The sequence below is a fragment of the Symphalangus syndactylus genome, chromosome 3 (assembly GCF_028878055.3).
Source record: "Symphalangus syndactylus isolate Jambi chromosome 3, NHGRI_mSymSyn1-v2.1_pri, whole genome shotgun sequence".
Taxonomy (NCBI): Eukaryota; Metazoa; Chordata; class Mammalia; order Primates; family Hylobatidae; genus Symphalangus; species Symphalangus syndactylus.
The window spans coordinates 27,565,224-27,578,352 of NC_072425.2; the positions used below are offsets into that span (position 1 = coordinate 27,565,224).

The 13,129-nt window shown below is 49.9% G+C and overlaps 1 protein-coding gene across 3 annotated transcripts in view; it reads left to right on the plus strand.

Moving 5' to 3' along the window:
• Positions 1-433: 433 nt before the first annotated feature.
• ASTN2 (astrotactin 2) overlaps positions 434-13,129 on the plus strand; it is a 1,055,774-nt gene continuing 1,043,078 nt past the window's right edge. For all 3 annotated transcript variants that reach the window (XM_063636815.1, XM_063636816.1, XM_055271311.2), the window contains exon 1: positions 434-976. In XM_063636815.1, the coding sequence (XP_063492885.1) occupies positions 538-976 (439 nt within the window). In that variant the 5' untranslated portion in view covers positions 434-537. The remainder of the gene's footprint in view (positions 977-13,129) is intronic.

Here is a 13,129-nt window from a genome sequence, read left to right on the forward strand (position 1 = left end):
CATCCAGGGGGCTCCCTATCCCCAAGAAGGCGGGGCCTTGAGCAAGGCTGGGCCAAGGCGCGCCCCCAGGTGCAGCCTCTGGGTTGAGCCGAAGGTGGGGTGAAGCCAGGAGAGCTGGGTTGTGTCAGGGGGGGTTTGGGGGGGCCCGAGGGGGCCCTAAGTATTAGGAATTTGGGGAGTTTAGGGAGGGGTGTTGTGGTTAAAGAATGCTGTGAGGGCGGGATTGGGGGATCTTGGGAAAGGGGAGGGAGCCACTGGGACTTGCACGAGGCCGGGCGGAGCCTCCGAAACGCTCGGGGTCTGCGGGGGGAGCCGGAGACCGGGGACGGGCGGCGGGGCCTGGGGAGGCGGCGCGGGGGTGCGGTCCAGGGCCGATCGGGAGGCGGAGCCCGGAGCTGGGGGCTGCTGGCGAGCGGCTCTCTCCGCTCCTTAGCTCTGGCGTCCTGGTTCGCTTCGGCGTCCGCCGTCTCCGCCGCTGCCTCCTCTTCCTCCTTCGCCACCGCCGCCGCCGCCCGCAGCACCGCAGCCCCTCCCGCCATGGCCGCCGCCGGCGCCCGGCTCAGCCCCGGCCCCGGCTCGGGGCTCCGGGGGCGGCCGAGGCTCCGCTTCCACCCGGGGCCGCCGCCACTGCTGCCGCTGCTGCTGCTGTTCCTGCTCCTGCTGCCGCCGCCGCCGCTGCTGGCCGGCGCCACCGCCGCTGCCTCGCGGGAGCCCGACAGCCCGTGCCGGCTGAAGACCGTCACGGTGTCCACACTGCCCGCCCTGCGGGAGAGCGACATCGGCTGGAGCGGCGCCCGCGCCGGGGCCGGGGCTGGGACCGGGGCCGGAGCCGCCGCCGCCGCGTCCCCGGGCTCTCCTGGCTCTGCCGGCACCGCCGCCGAGTCGCGCCTCCTGCTCTTTGTGCGTAACGAGCTGCCGGGGCGCATCGCTGTGCAGGACGACCTGGACAACACCGAGCTGCCCTTCTTCACCCTGGGTAAGGCTGGGCGCCGGCACGCGCTAGATCCCAAGGAACCCCGAGCCCCTGCGTGATGCCGGACGGGCGGGGGCGCCCTGGGGATCCCCGCCGGGGGCTGCCCCGAGTGGGGTTGGCAGAGGGTAGAGGAGGGGCCCGAAGGTCGCACAGGTGGTTGGAAAAGAGCATGGGGGAGGAGGTCCAGGAGAGCGCGCGGCGGGAGCCTGGGGGCGTGCCAACCCTCCCGCAGTGGGAACCTGCCCCTCTGCCTCTCAGTCCCGACCTGGAGCTCTGCTTGATCCAGCCCGGAAGCCGGAGACCCCATTCGCTGAAGGTGCTCTGGCTAGGGGCCGGAGCATCCCAGATCCTAAGCCAGTTGTAGGTCGAGCCGCCCACTTCTCCTCCGGGCACCATCACTGGCCACCCGCCGTCACCGCCCCCTCGCTCTCGCCTCGGAGTTGCGGGTTCTGCCCTTCCAGATGGATTTTCGTGAGAGTAGGAACGGAGTAGCTCCGTGTGGAATCGCTCAACCCGCAAAAGCGTGGCTTTCGCACGGGCTGAGTGACCTTGGCCAAGTCGCTTCCCTTCTCTGAGCCTCAGTTTTGGCCATCTGTGAAATGGGGCTGGAGAGACTTGAGAGGTTGCTGAGAACTGGGATTCCGAGTCCGAGGTCTCCACGTTTAGAACCTCCCTCTACCCCTGTTACCGCCTTCCCTTTCTACCCACCTCCCGACAGAGAGCAGGTTTGTCCTTGCAGCTCACTCCCTGGGCTAATAATAATTACTTAAAGGCAAGAAAAAGGAGAGGAGAGGAGATGGGTGTGGGTTGGGGGCTCCAACTGAAAAGTTAATCAGAAAAGTTCGCCAGCAGCTTGCTGCCTGCTTGGTTCCCTGCGCGAATCCCGGAGGAGTCGGCCCTTCAGTGGAGCTGTGGGAAGCGCGTCTGATTTCCCACCCGGGTAATTGATAGCTTAATTATCTCGGAGAGCGTTTACAAAAATGTTGTTCCCTTTAGCTCTCCCGCGCTCGCTGCTTGCTCGCTCTCCCCTCCCCTCTTGGGGGCGCGGGGCCTTATTGGTTGTCGGAGTCTGGCCAACAACAGCGCCCGTGAGGCGCCAGGGGCTCGCCCAGACCCGGAGCTCTTCTTCCCCGGGTCTTTTCCTCGGCGGGATCCGCCTCGGGCACCGCAGGGTGACGGGCCTTCCAGGTGAGAACATTTACGATCCCTGAACTTCCGAGGTTAACTCCTTGCTCGCCTGAAAAGACCCACAGAATAATCAGCGGACTAGGCTTCACTCTCCTGGTAGCCCTGATATTGTTAAAAGTATTTTTGTGACCCACTCCCCATCCTTTCATGCTACCGCCTCTGGGCATTTGAGCGAGTGCCAGTGGTTCTCCCGCTCTGAGCTTGAACCTCGGGGTTCGAGCCCCTGTACCCGCCCTCGCAGGCTGTAACCTGAGCGTGCCGAGCGTTCCGGGAGGCGAGGCAGCGGAGCGCCCTGCAGGTTCCCCGGGGACTCCCCGCGGCGGCGCGTCTGGGGTGCGACGCACCAAGCACACACACACAGACACACACAAACCAGTAGCTCTTCCCATGTGCACCCGTGGGGCTGCCCATGTCCGAGAAAGGGAAGGAGGGTGGAGGTGGTGTTCCTTAGAGCGCCGGCGGACTAACCTCATGCTCACAGCTGGCTCTTGCCACCTCCCCGTGGGGAAGGGTCTTTCTGGAGACACAGAAGGTATCCCTTCACTACCACTTCCAATCCTGCCCTTCTCCCTTCATCCTTTAGATCTCTCTACTCCGGGGTACTCTGAGAGATGAGGGGTGGAAATCCTCCCGCCCCCCAAACGGCCATTCAAGTGAAGGGATGAGACGGTCCTTGGGTATGGCCTGACTTGGCAGTGAGGACCACAGAGCATTTCAAGTCTTCGAGGATATGGAGGACCTGGTCCAGCCATCTAGATAGGTGCCCCGGGATTCCTGGAACTGACAATCTTTGCCATTTTTAACTTTGGCTTTCAAACAGGATGGGTGCCTGTGAGCCTGGGACAAGCTGAGTGAGGAGCTGAGTGAGGAATTAGAAGTCTTGATTCCCCCAGGACCCATGTGTTGCTTGAGAGTCTCCTGGCAACAACCTGCACATGGAGCCTTCCCCCTCCTCTGATTCACGGTCCCTGAGCCTGGTAGCTTGGGACCCTCTGCCCCTTGGAGAGCACGGGGCTGGCCTCCTTGGCAGCGCTGAGCCCTTTGGATGCATGCGGGGGATTGGGTTCTTGCCTCCTCCTTTTCCCCCTAGCGCCCTGGGCTGGCAGCTTTAGGCGCTCTCAACGGGGATTTGGCTAGCGAGGTAGTCACCAGATGGCTGGGTATAGCAGGAGCTGTGTAGGGAGACGTGGGATTTTTATTTGTGTTGGTCTTCGACTGTTTGTGTGTAAACACGGAGTGCACAACGAGCTCTGGGAGGGCCTAGCTGGCCGGAAATGAGAGTTGGTGCCCGCTGGGGGTTGGGGGGGAGGGGTGAGGTGGGGGTGGTGGTAGGGGTGGAGTTGGGGCTGATACTATGAGTCATTTATGGCCATCTATTTCTAGTGTCCCAAGGCAGCCCCATCCCATCCCCAGACTTTTAAACATCCTGCCTAGCGTTTGCCTCTGGCGAATTGGGCAGCTTTCACTATCAGCTTGTCAGTTCAGGGGATTCGGACATGGCCAGTGCCACAGCTGGGCATGCAAAGTTGGTAAATGCCAAACTCTGCCAATAGTGGGGAGTGTGGAGCCACCACTAGGGGGTGATGGTGTCCACCGAAGCCCTCTGGTCACTTTGGGTCCTGGGACCAGAATTAGTGGTGGTAAACCATCCCTGGTATTAAAGGCGGACAAACAAAAAGGAGAATTCTCAATTTACTCAAACTCCAGTGGGGGACCTCAAGGTAATTTTGCACGCACTATCTCCCATCTGCATGCACCAAGGTCACCTTCATACTTAACCCTGCCTCCCTCCATTCTGCCTCTTTTGTTTCAGTGAGCAACTATTATTGATAATGCCCAGACTGGAAGCAAATCTTTTTTTTTCTTTTTTTGCAGATCCTTTCCTTTTTGTATTTCTAGTCTCCCTGTCAAATTTCAGCCTGCCTTAAGTAGATGGAAGTTTCCTTCAGATGTGAACTGTCTCCAAAGTTTTTTTGCCTGGGACTCTTCTTTAGAATCTGATTATAAGTCAATGAGATTGACAAAGTGAATCTCCCTGAAAGTGATCAAAGAATAGCAAATAGTTATTGAATCCTTAATGTGATGCTAAGAGCTTTCTTCCTGCCTTGTATTATTAATTCACATAACATATATGAAGTGGGCTCTACTGTTACTCCCATTTGCCAGATGAGGAAGTATTTTTAGGGAGATCAAACACCTAATCCAAAGTCACGCCAGGGATAAATAGCAGACCTGGAACTAGAATCCTGGTCTGCCAGACACCTACATTCTTGTAGGTTGCTAAACTGGCATTCTGAACCAAATATGAAGTTTATGCAGGTTATGGTGCTGAGTAGAGAGGGATAACAGTCATTAAGGTTGTTAGATAAGAGCTTTTCTCCAAAGGAACTTCAGCTACCTTGGTGAGCTGACCTATGTAAGTTTGAAAGTGAAACATGAGTTAAATGACATCCAATGACCTTTCCAGCTCAAAGTTTCATGGCTCTTGGATGTCAAAGGGCATTTTATTTATTGGTGCCAATGAGTGATGGAGATGATACATTCTGTAGCATCAGGGAAGGAAGGCATCTCTGTAGACTTGGAGAAGATTGGGGACACTTTCTGGACCAGAAAGAACCTGAACTAGGCCTTGGAGGATTTAATAGGCAAAATGAGGAAAAGTTGAATGCTAAAATGCAGCTTAGAAATTTAACACTGGTTAGGATCTGGAAATCTCAGCTCTGGCTCACTGTGACCTTGAATAAGTCATTTATCCCCCAGAGCTTCAATTCTTTCTGCTGCAATATGAGTGGGTAGATGAGCTCTAAAATAATCCTTTCGTGTAAAGATTCTATGAACTTGAAGTGCCCTGACCTACTCCATGACTCTGATAGCTCATCTTGCTTTGTACTGTCTGTTTTCCTTTACTGGTAACATGAGGGTGGTGGGAAGGACTGATAGAAAAGAAGTAATTTGAGCAGGAACAACTCCCAGCCCAGGGCTTCTAAGGTGAACCTGCATGTCATTCAGTCCTCACTTACCTCCAGGCAGCCCCTGGGGTCTGCTTGTGGATTTAGCTTTCATGCCCACAGGTAGGGAAACGTCATCCTTTCTGCTGTGCTTGATAGTGGTCAGGCAAGACTGTTTACCACCTGCTTTGATTCAGCAAAAGCAGGAAAAAGCAATAAAATTGAATGAGCATTCATTGTCAACATTTGTTAGTAATTTGCTTTGCCATATCAACCTGACAGGAGAGGCGTGTGCTCTGTATTTGGGGGAGGGAATGTGAAGAAAGAAAAGCTATTCATTAGTCAGTGTTTAAGTACACCTGCATGCATAGAGCTGGTGGGGTCCCAAAGGACCGTCCCAAAGGATGCTTTATGCAAGAAGCTGATGCCCTGGAAGAAGGAGGAAGATACGGTTTGAAATGCCAACTTGTTCAGGTCAGCAAGTGTGCCTTGAAGGAGTGAGGGGCCAGGAACCTGGCCAGAAGAATTGTTGGGAGAAGAGAGTTTAGCCACGGAGGGCTGGAGAAGCTTCCTTTAAAAATGTCAACAATGAGCTGAGTGTGGTGGCTACTCGGGAGGCTGAAGCAGGAGGATCGCTTATGCCCAGGAGTTTGAGTCTTCAGTGAGCTGTGCTCATACCACTGCACTCCAGCCTGTGTGGCAGGGGGAGACCCTGTCCCTAAAGAAAAGTCTACACAAATTAAGGGTATGTTTTTTGTTGGAGAAGGGGAGGGTGTCTGATTCTAACGAATGTCTTGAAAGATCTGAGAGGATAGAGCTGAGCCCTACAGGAGGCTGTGTCCCCTGGAGCTGTCCAACAACCCAGTATGCTGACCCCTAATAGTAATACAATCCACCTTATAGGTATTCAAGCACAGACTGGACCTCTGTTTGGCAGGCATTCGAAGAATGGACCCATATCCTTGCAGACAGTTGTATACCCTTATTGCTTCCTGATTTGGTTCTAAAGATGGACAATGAGTGCTTACTCAATTTTGCTTTTACCTCCTTTTGCTGAATCAAAGCAGATGGTAATTTTTTTGGAGGGAGGAAAAAATGCTTACAAATAGTCAAGAGCTGTGTCTTCTCTAGGGGTTTCTGACCACAGAATGTTCATTAGCATCAATTCCACTGTTCTTATGTGTGAGAGAAAGATTCTGGGATGGAGAAGCAAGAAAATTTGATTTCTTGAAACAAAGATAGGATTAAAACAATGTTTGTTATTTCTTCATTTGGTCACCAAGTCCCTTACTGCTAATTGAGGTATTTGGGTAGCAGTCAAACTTCAAGTTCCCATCTTGGTGTGATGGTCTAGGTTTCCGGGACATTGTAAACAAGGGTCTTGGGCGAGGTGGTGTTTAGTGGCCTCTGATCTAATCTTCTACTCTTTTCTACTCACTTCCCTTACTCCATACCCTATCCCACTTCTTTCCATCTCAAAGCCGATGAAATTTATTTAATGCTTAGGGCAGAGTGAAATATGTTGTCTCCCTTCAGAAAGTACTATGTTACTGAGACTGTATAGGGCAGAGAGAGGGGAGAGTTCATTTCAACCATTAGCAAGGCTTAGATTTGGTCAAGGTGGACCAGATTTGCTATTTCTTGGAGGGTCAGTGATACCAACCTAGGCAGCAGAGCTCTGCAAGCTTTGATGTGACCCATGGCTTGATCATTTTCCTGAACTGGGCCCTCAGTCTGCAAAATTACTCTGATTTTAATTTATAGCAGGTGCAGCAGGAGGATTGACTAGGCCTTTGGCTGGCAAGGCCTCCTGCTTCTCACCTCCTTGCTTTGTTATTCACTTTTGTTATTCACTAAGCCTTGTTTGCCATAGGCCATTGTGAACCTGTGTGATGTGGGGAGAGGAGGATAGACTGACAGCGACCTCTTGAATGAAGTCTGGAAAACTGTCACCGCAGTCATCGACTTTGATGGGCTCCCAGCATCACAGACTCACAGGGCATTGAATTCAACCCCTCCATTTTATATGGTAACACTGAGGCCTAGACGAGGGAAGAAGCCTACCCTACAGTCTAAATTTAAGCCCAGTTGTCTTGAAGCCCACACTGCCTCTTTCTATCACATTGCTGGGCCTCTCACAGGAGGCATTGGGTTTAAACATATCACAGATTCTACAAGTTAGTTCAACATCATAAAGGGGGACACTCTTTCCTTTTCCCCCTGCCAAAAAAAAAAAAAAAAAATCTACAAGGAAAAATCTCCTTAGGGAAATTGAATTGGTTTTCCTGACTGAGTATCCAACTGATTGGCTCCAGTCTATCCTAAGCACCTGAGCTCATGGGTTTTGTTCTGGGGCAGAAGGAAGCCTCACTGCCTCTCACCCTAGCTGCCTTTGGGGATGGGTGGGGGAAGTCTGCTCTTTTCCAGGAAAGGAAAAAAAGAGTCAGGTTTAACCTTGGGGTGGAGCAGCATTAGAGGAGGCTTCCTTTCCGGAGCTGATACTCTCCCAAGTTCTCATACTGACCAGCTAGTGGCAACAAAAGATTAACTATAGTGAGAGAGAGCGAGCTGGTTTTTTCTTTCCTCGCAATGGAGCAGACAGCCTTTCTGCCCCCAGAAAGAGGCAGGCAGCGATGCTCAATGAGAGTTGTTCTATTTTCTAGCACTTGCTCTCTCCTTTCACTGGCTTTTCTCTACTGACTATAGCTCTTTTGGACAATAGCCCCCCAAAAGAACTCCCTTTTGAATGGAAAAGGAGTGGGTGGTGACTACACAATGCAAGACTCAAAACTGAAATATGTGTAGCTTTCTTACTAGCATACTAGAATATGTAAGCATCCACGTCTGTGAGTTGAAATTTGACAAGGATGTGGTAGGTTACAAACTATGAAGGGAAACTACTTCTTCATCCCCAGTGCTGCAGTCACTGTCAAGCTCAGGCCTCAACACTTCTCTCTACTACAATTTCAACAGTCAACGCACTGGTCTGTCTACCTCTAGTCTTATCCCCTCTGATCCGTCCTCTGTACTTGCAGACAAAGTGATTTTATTAAAAGCCCAAATCTGATAATAGCCACCCTCTTGTAAAGCACTTCACTCTTTCCCCATTGTTCTGAAGATGATGAATTTCCCCCTTCCTATTGTAGTAGTACAAGGTTCCTGATCACACTCTGCCAGATTGTTCTTTACTAAGAACCCTTCCTTCTTATTCGGCACCTCTACCTCACCACCCGCTGAGGAAATTCCTTCTTGCTTTTCAAGACGGAATTCAGGTGTCAACTTATTTTTGAAGCCTTTTCTGACCCCTCCGCACCAGAGATGAACACTCTGAGCCTTGGTGCCCACTATCAATAAAGACTGCTATAATCATAGCCAGGCCTTTTGAATCACTGAGCACCAGTGATGTGAGAGGCACTGTTCTATGTGCCTAGGATACATCAGAGAACAAAAGACAAAGATCTCTGCATTCAGAGAGCTTTTATCCCTCTGTGTTTGTGTGTGTGTGTGTGTGTGTGTGTGTGTGTGTGTTGGGGACAATGACAACAGACATAAATAAATTATGTAGTATGTGCGAAGATGAAAAATTCTATGGAAAAGGGAAAAAACTAAGGGAAAAGAGAATCGAGAGTTCTGAGATAAGGAGATGGGTTTTAATATTAAATAGGATAGAATGAGAAGAGCTTATTGAGAATGTGAGATTAGAACAAAGGCTAAAAGAAAGGGAAGGAGTTAGCCAAGCAGCATCTAGGAAAAGCACATTCCAGGCGGAGAACAGCTCCTAGCTAGATAATCCTAGCTGATTATCTAGCTTAGGAGCACACCTGGACCTTTCAAGGGACAGCATGAAGGTCGGTGTGGCTGGAATATAGTGAACAAGTGGTGGTGGAGGAGAGGGGGTGGCAGGACAGGATGTCAGAGAAGAAAAGAACAGTCATGTAGGGCTGTACAGACTACTGTCAGGATTTGGGCTTTGACTCTGAGTGAAATCAAGAGCTCTGCAGAATTTTAAGCAAAACAATGCCAAGGTCTGACTTATGTTTCAAAAGAATTCCCTACGCTGCTCCGTACAGGACCAATGATGGATGCAGGAAAGCCTGAAGGAGTCTCTACTGATGAAAAGTAATGGTGGCTTGGAGCAGAGTGAGACCAGAATTTACGCTGTGTGTTTCCTCATCTGTCTCACGCTGTTTGCCTATGTACCCTGTGAGCAGCTAACGTACCTCCTTCATCTCTGTGGCTGTGGTTACTCACCCTTTACTTGGCACATTGTAGGTGTACAGGAGATCTTAGAGAACTGGAACTCTGTGTTTGCCAAGTGTCATCCCAGAATCCACAGTAGACAAAACTTGAGATGGGCTGAAATTGCACTACCCTGTTAAGGGTGAGCCTAAACACCATCCATCCCACAGAGCCTTCCCTCTTCTAAGCACCCATAGCCATTGCTGCCACCTTCTCCTGTCTCCTGATTATTTTGGGGTGATTGCAGGATGGCTAATGAGAACAATGTGATTAGAGGAAAGATCATTGTGTTTGGAGAAGACTCTGTCTTGAGCAGCTTGGAAACCAGGTAAATGATTAGAACCTTTGCATTGTAGCAAACAAAGAGACAATACAAGTTTCAGGGAAATGATACACCATGGTTCCAGGATTATCACATATCAGAAATGGAAAAATTTAGGACATTATCTAATTGAAACATTTCTATATAAAGATGGGGAAATCAAGGTCACCAAGCCTGTGGTAAAGCAGATGCCAGATCCCAGATCTACTGACCCCTATGTGTTTTCCTTCCATCTTAGGGAAGGGCACCTGGGAAACTGGGGACAGGAGGAGTTGGAATTCCAGAGTTGTAATGTAACTGGACTTGATCATCCTACATAGGATAGGCTATGAAAACCGTGACCATTTTATGTAACATGTACTATGTCCCAGGTGCCATGATGGTACATTTGTTATCTATTCTTTCTACAGTGCTGAAGGACAGATTTGGCTCATCCCATGTTACAGGGTGAGTTCTGAGGCTTAGAGGAGTGAAGGAACCTATCCAAGATCACACAGCTATTATACAGCTAAGCTCAGTCCAAACCCAGGTCTGCCTGGTTCCATAGTCTATGTTCTGTCTGCCTTGCATGCAGCATAGAACAAGAGATGCTCTCAACTTTTCACCTCTAGACTTTTTTTTTTACTTCTTATGTCATCCTCTTCTCATTACCAAGAAGTTGCAGGCATTTCTTATATAGGAACTTCAGGTGTGACAGCCTCACAGGCCCAAGGGACTGAGCACCTTGTTCTGTGCTGCCAGGAGGTGACTCAGCAGCTCCCCAGGCCCCTTTGCTTGCTCCTTGCTGCTTTGCCGAGACAGCATCAGGCCTTGTCTCATACTCTCCAGAGGCCTCTTGTTATTCCTGGACCCGCTTGACAAGCAAACTCCTATGTTTCTGTACCTTCTTGGTTTCCTCTCTCCTTCCCTCCCTCTATTCTTTCCACCTTCCCTCCTTTCTTCCCCATCCCCTTTCCTTCTTTTTTTTCCCCTTCTTTCCTCCCAACTCTTAGAGAGTTGTCACCTCATGCTCTGCCAAGTGTTTACTGGGGGATCAGTGATCTTGTCCTCTGAGAAATTTGTATAAGCTCTGTGTCCTTTTTTAGGAAATGATCAGGGTGTCCTGGTGTCTGAGATGTAGCCGCTATCTGGCTGGGTGAACTTGCTTCTCACTCCTGCTCAATCTCGTCAGATTTTTCCACTCAGTACTCCTTAGCATCATTGTGCAGTTTCTGTGTTTCCTCCTTGAATATGGGATCTATATTACACATATATACACACACACATAATATATTATAATGCTGTAAAAATCCAAATATATAGTGTATCCTTCTAGATTATTAGAATGAGGTGAAATGATGCCTTTGAGATCCATCTCAACTCCTTCATCTATGTAGCGAAGACAAGTACATTTTCCAAGGTCCTGTAGCTAATCCACAGCACAACCAAGTCTCCACCTCAGGTCCTCTGATGGTGGCAGTGTGCTAGAGTGGGACTTTTGCCAGGTCTGAGGAACAAAAGCTCTGGGATCAAATCCCGGATCTAGCTTTAGATTTATGTGTGCCACTTCTATCCCTAATTCCTAGCTTTAGATTTATGTGTGCCACTTCTCTGAGCCTCTGCTTACCCATCAATAACATGAAGAAAACATAATAGTCACTTAGTTTTGGAGAGCCCTCCATAACCACATTTTAGTCAGCACTGGGCGCTGTGCTAACTTTTTACTTACACTAAGCTGTGTGATCCTTACGGAGATAGTGTGTGCAAAGCACCTAGCGCAGCGTCTGGCACACAGCTTGGGCTCTGTGCCTCTTCGCCACCTGGAATCCTTTTTTTGGAAGGAGGTGGAGGTATGAATCAATAATGAATGTAAATTTCCTTTCCCCTCCCCCTCTTTCCACTCCCTCATGCTCCTCTTATCCGTCCTCTCTCTACCTCCCCTCCTCCCCAGCAAGGCAAAAAAGGATGAAATTGACCATTGATGTCTGCTCATTCTCTTGGAGCTGGGGGAAGCTGGGGGAAGCAGGGAATTCCGGGGTTGTTTGAGGACAGTTGGGACAGAAGAGCTCTTAGAGACTGAGTCTAAGGCAGGTGGGTGTTGTGGGAGCAGGCGGGGCAGAATCCTCTCCCTTCTGGTGGTGGCTGGCTGACAAAGCCTTGCTCTCATGCACCCAGGGAAGTCACGAGTGGCTTTGCAAGCAGCCGAAAAGGGAAGGAACATTTCCATTAGCAGAATCAGCAGTAAAGAGATTTCCAGTCACAGTAATAGCTGCATTTGGGGGAATCATTTCAGTGGTGGCTGTGGGCGGAGGAGGGAAGGGGGTGGGGCATTGGGGGGAAGGCACAGGAAGATGTCTGGTCTACTTGCACAGAGCTGGGAGATAGCACCAAATGAGAGCCAGGTGCCAGACAGGGTGACTATTCAGGAGCAGGACTGGTCCTTTGACAAACATTCTGGATTCCCTATTATCCTCCAAATGGACAGATCTCCATTCTAGAGGGTCCCCATGGGAGGGTGCACAATTATTCAATGCTTCCTTTCCTCTGATTATCTGAATTACTCTTTTCAAGACTTTTACAGCCAGCAGCATCTTGTTTGGCTCCCAGGATTTGTAGGTGGAAGAGTTCCCAGATTATTTAACCCAGGCTTTCCTCAAGTTAGCTGCTCATCAGAATCACCGTAGACCTCAGGCTCTCAAGGCCAGACCTGCTGAGGCTCCTGGGGAGAGGCCTGGGAATCTGAACTTCAGCAAGTGTATTGACACCCTGGCGTGTACCTAGAAAACCTTTGTGAAGTGAAGCCCTGTGAGAAGCTCTTCAGCCTCATCCTCCAATGTTCCTTTCCTCCCTGGAGGCTCTAGCCTCATTAATGACTTGCAAATGTCTGAGGGTAACATGCTCATTCTCTTCTCTCTCTTTAGATTGGTTTTGTATTCCTCGTTCACCTGGCCAGCTCCTAGACTTAGCTCTAGCATCTGCTCTAAGGGGTGTCACCTCTAAGAAGCCTTCTCTTTCTCCTCTTGGGCTTAGGTTTCCTTTTCCTGTAGACCTATATACCCTCCATCACACCACCACCACCACCCCACCCCAGTCCCTATAGGGTTGCTATATTTAGCAAATAAAAATACAGGATGCCAAGTTAAATTTAAATTTCAGATAAAAAATGAATACTTGTTTAGTATAAGTATGTTCCATGCAGTATTTTGGACATACTTATACTAAAAATGTCTCGCTGACTATCTGAAATTCAAAGTGAACTGAGCGTCCTTTATTTTATTCAGAAGCCCGTAGGAAACCTGTGTTTCTCTCCTTCTTGTCTGGGATCACACTATTGATGTGTGATTTGCCCCCCAACCCTGCTCTACCCACATCTCCCCATCTCAGGAAATCAAACAATTATTAGCCCAGTTTTTCAAGCTAAGCAGTCATTCTTCGTCCTTTTCCTTGCCTCTCATCCTTTCAGTCAGCTAACCCTGATGG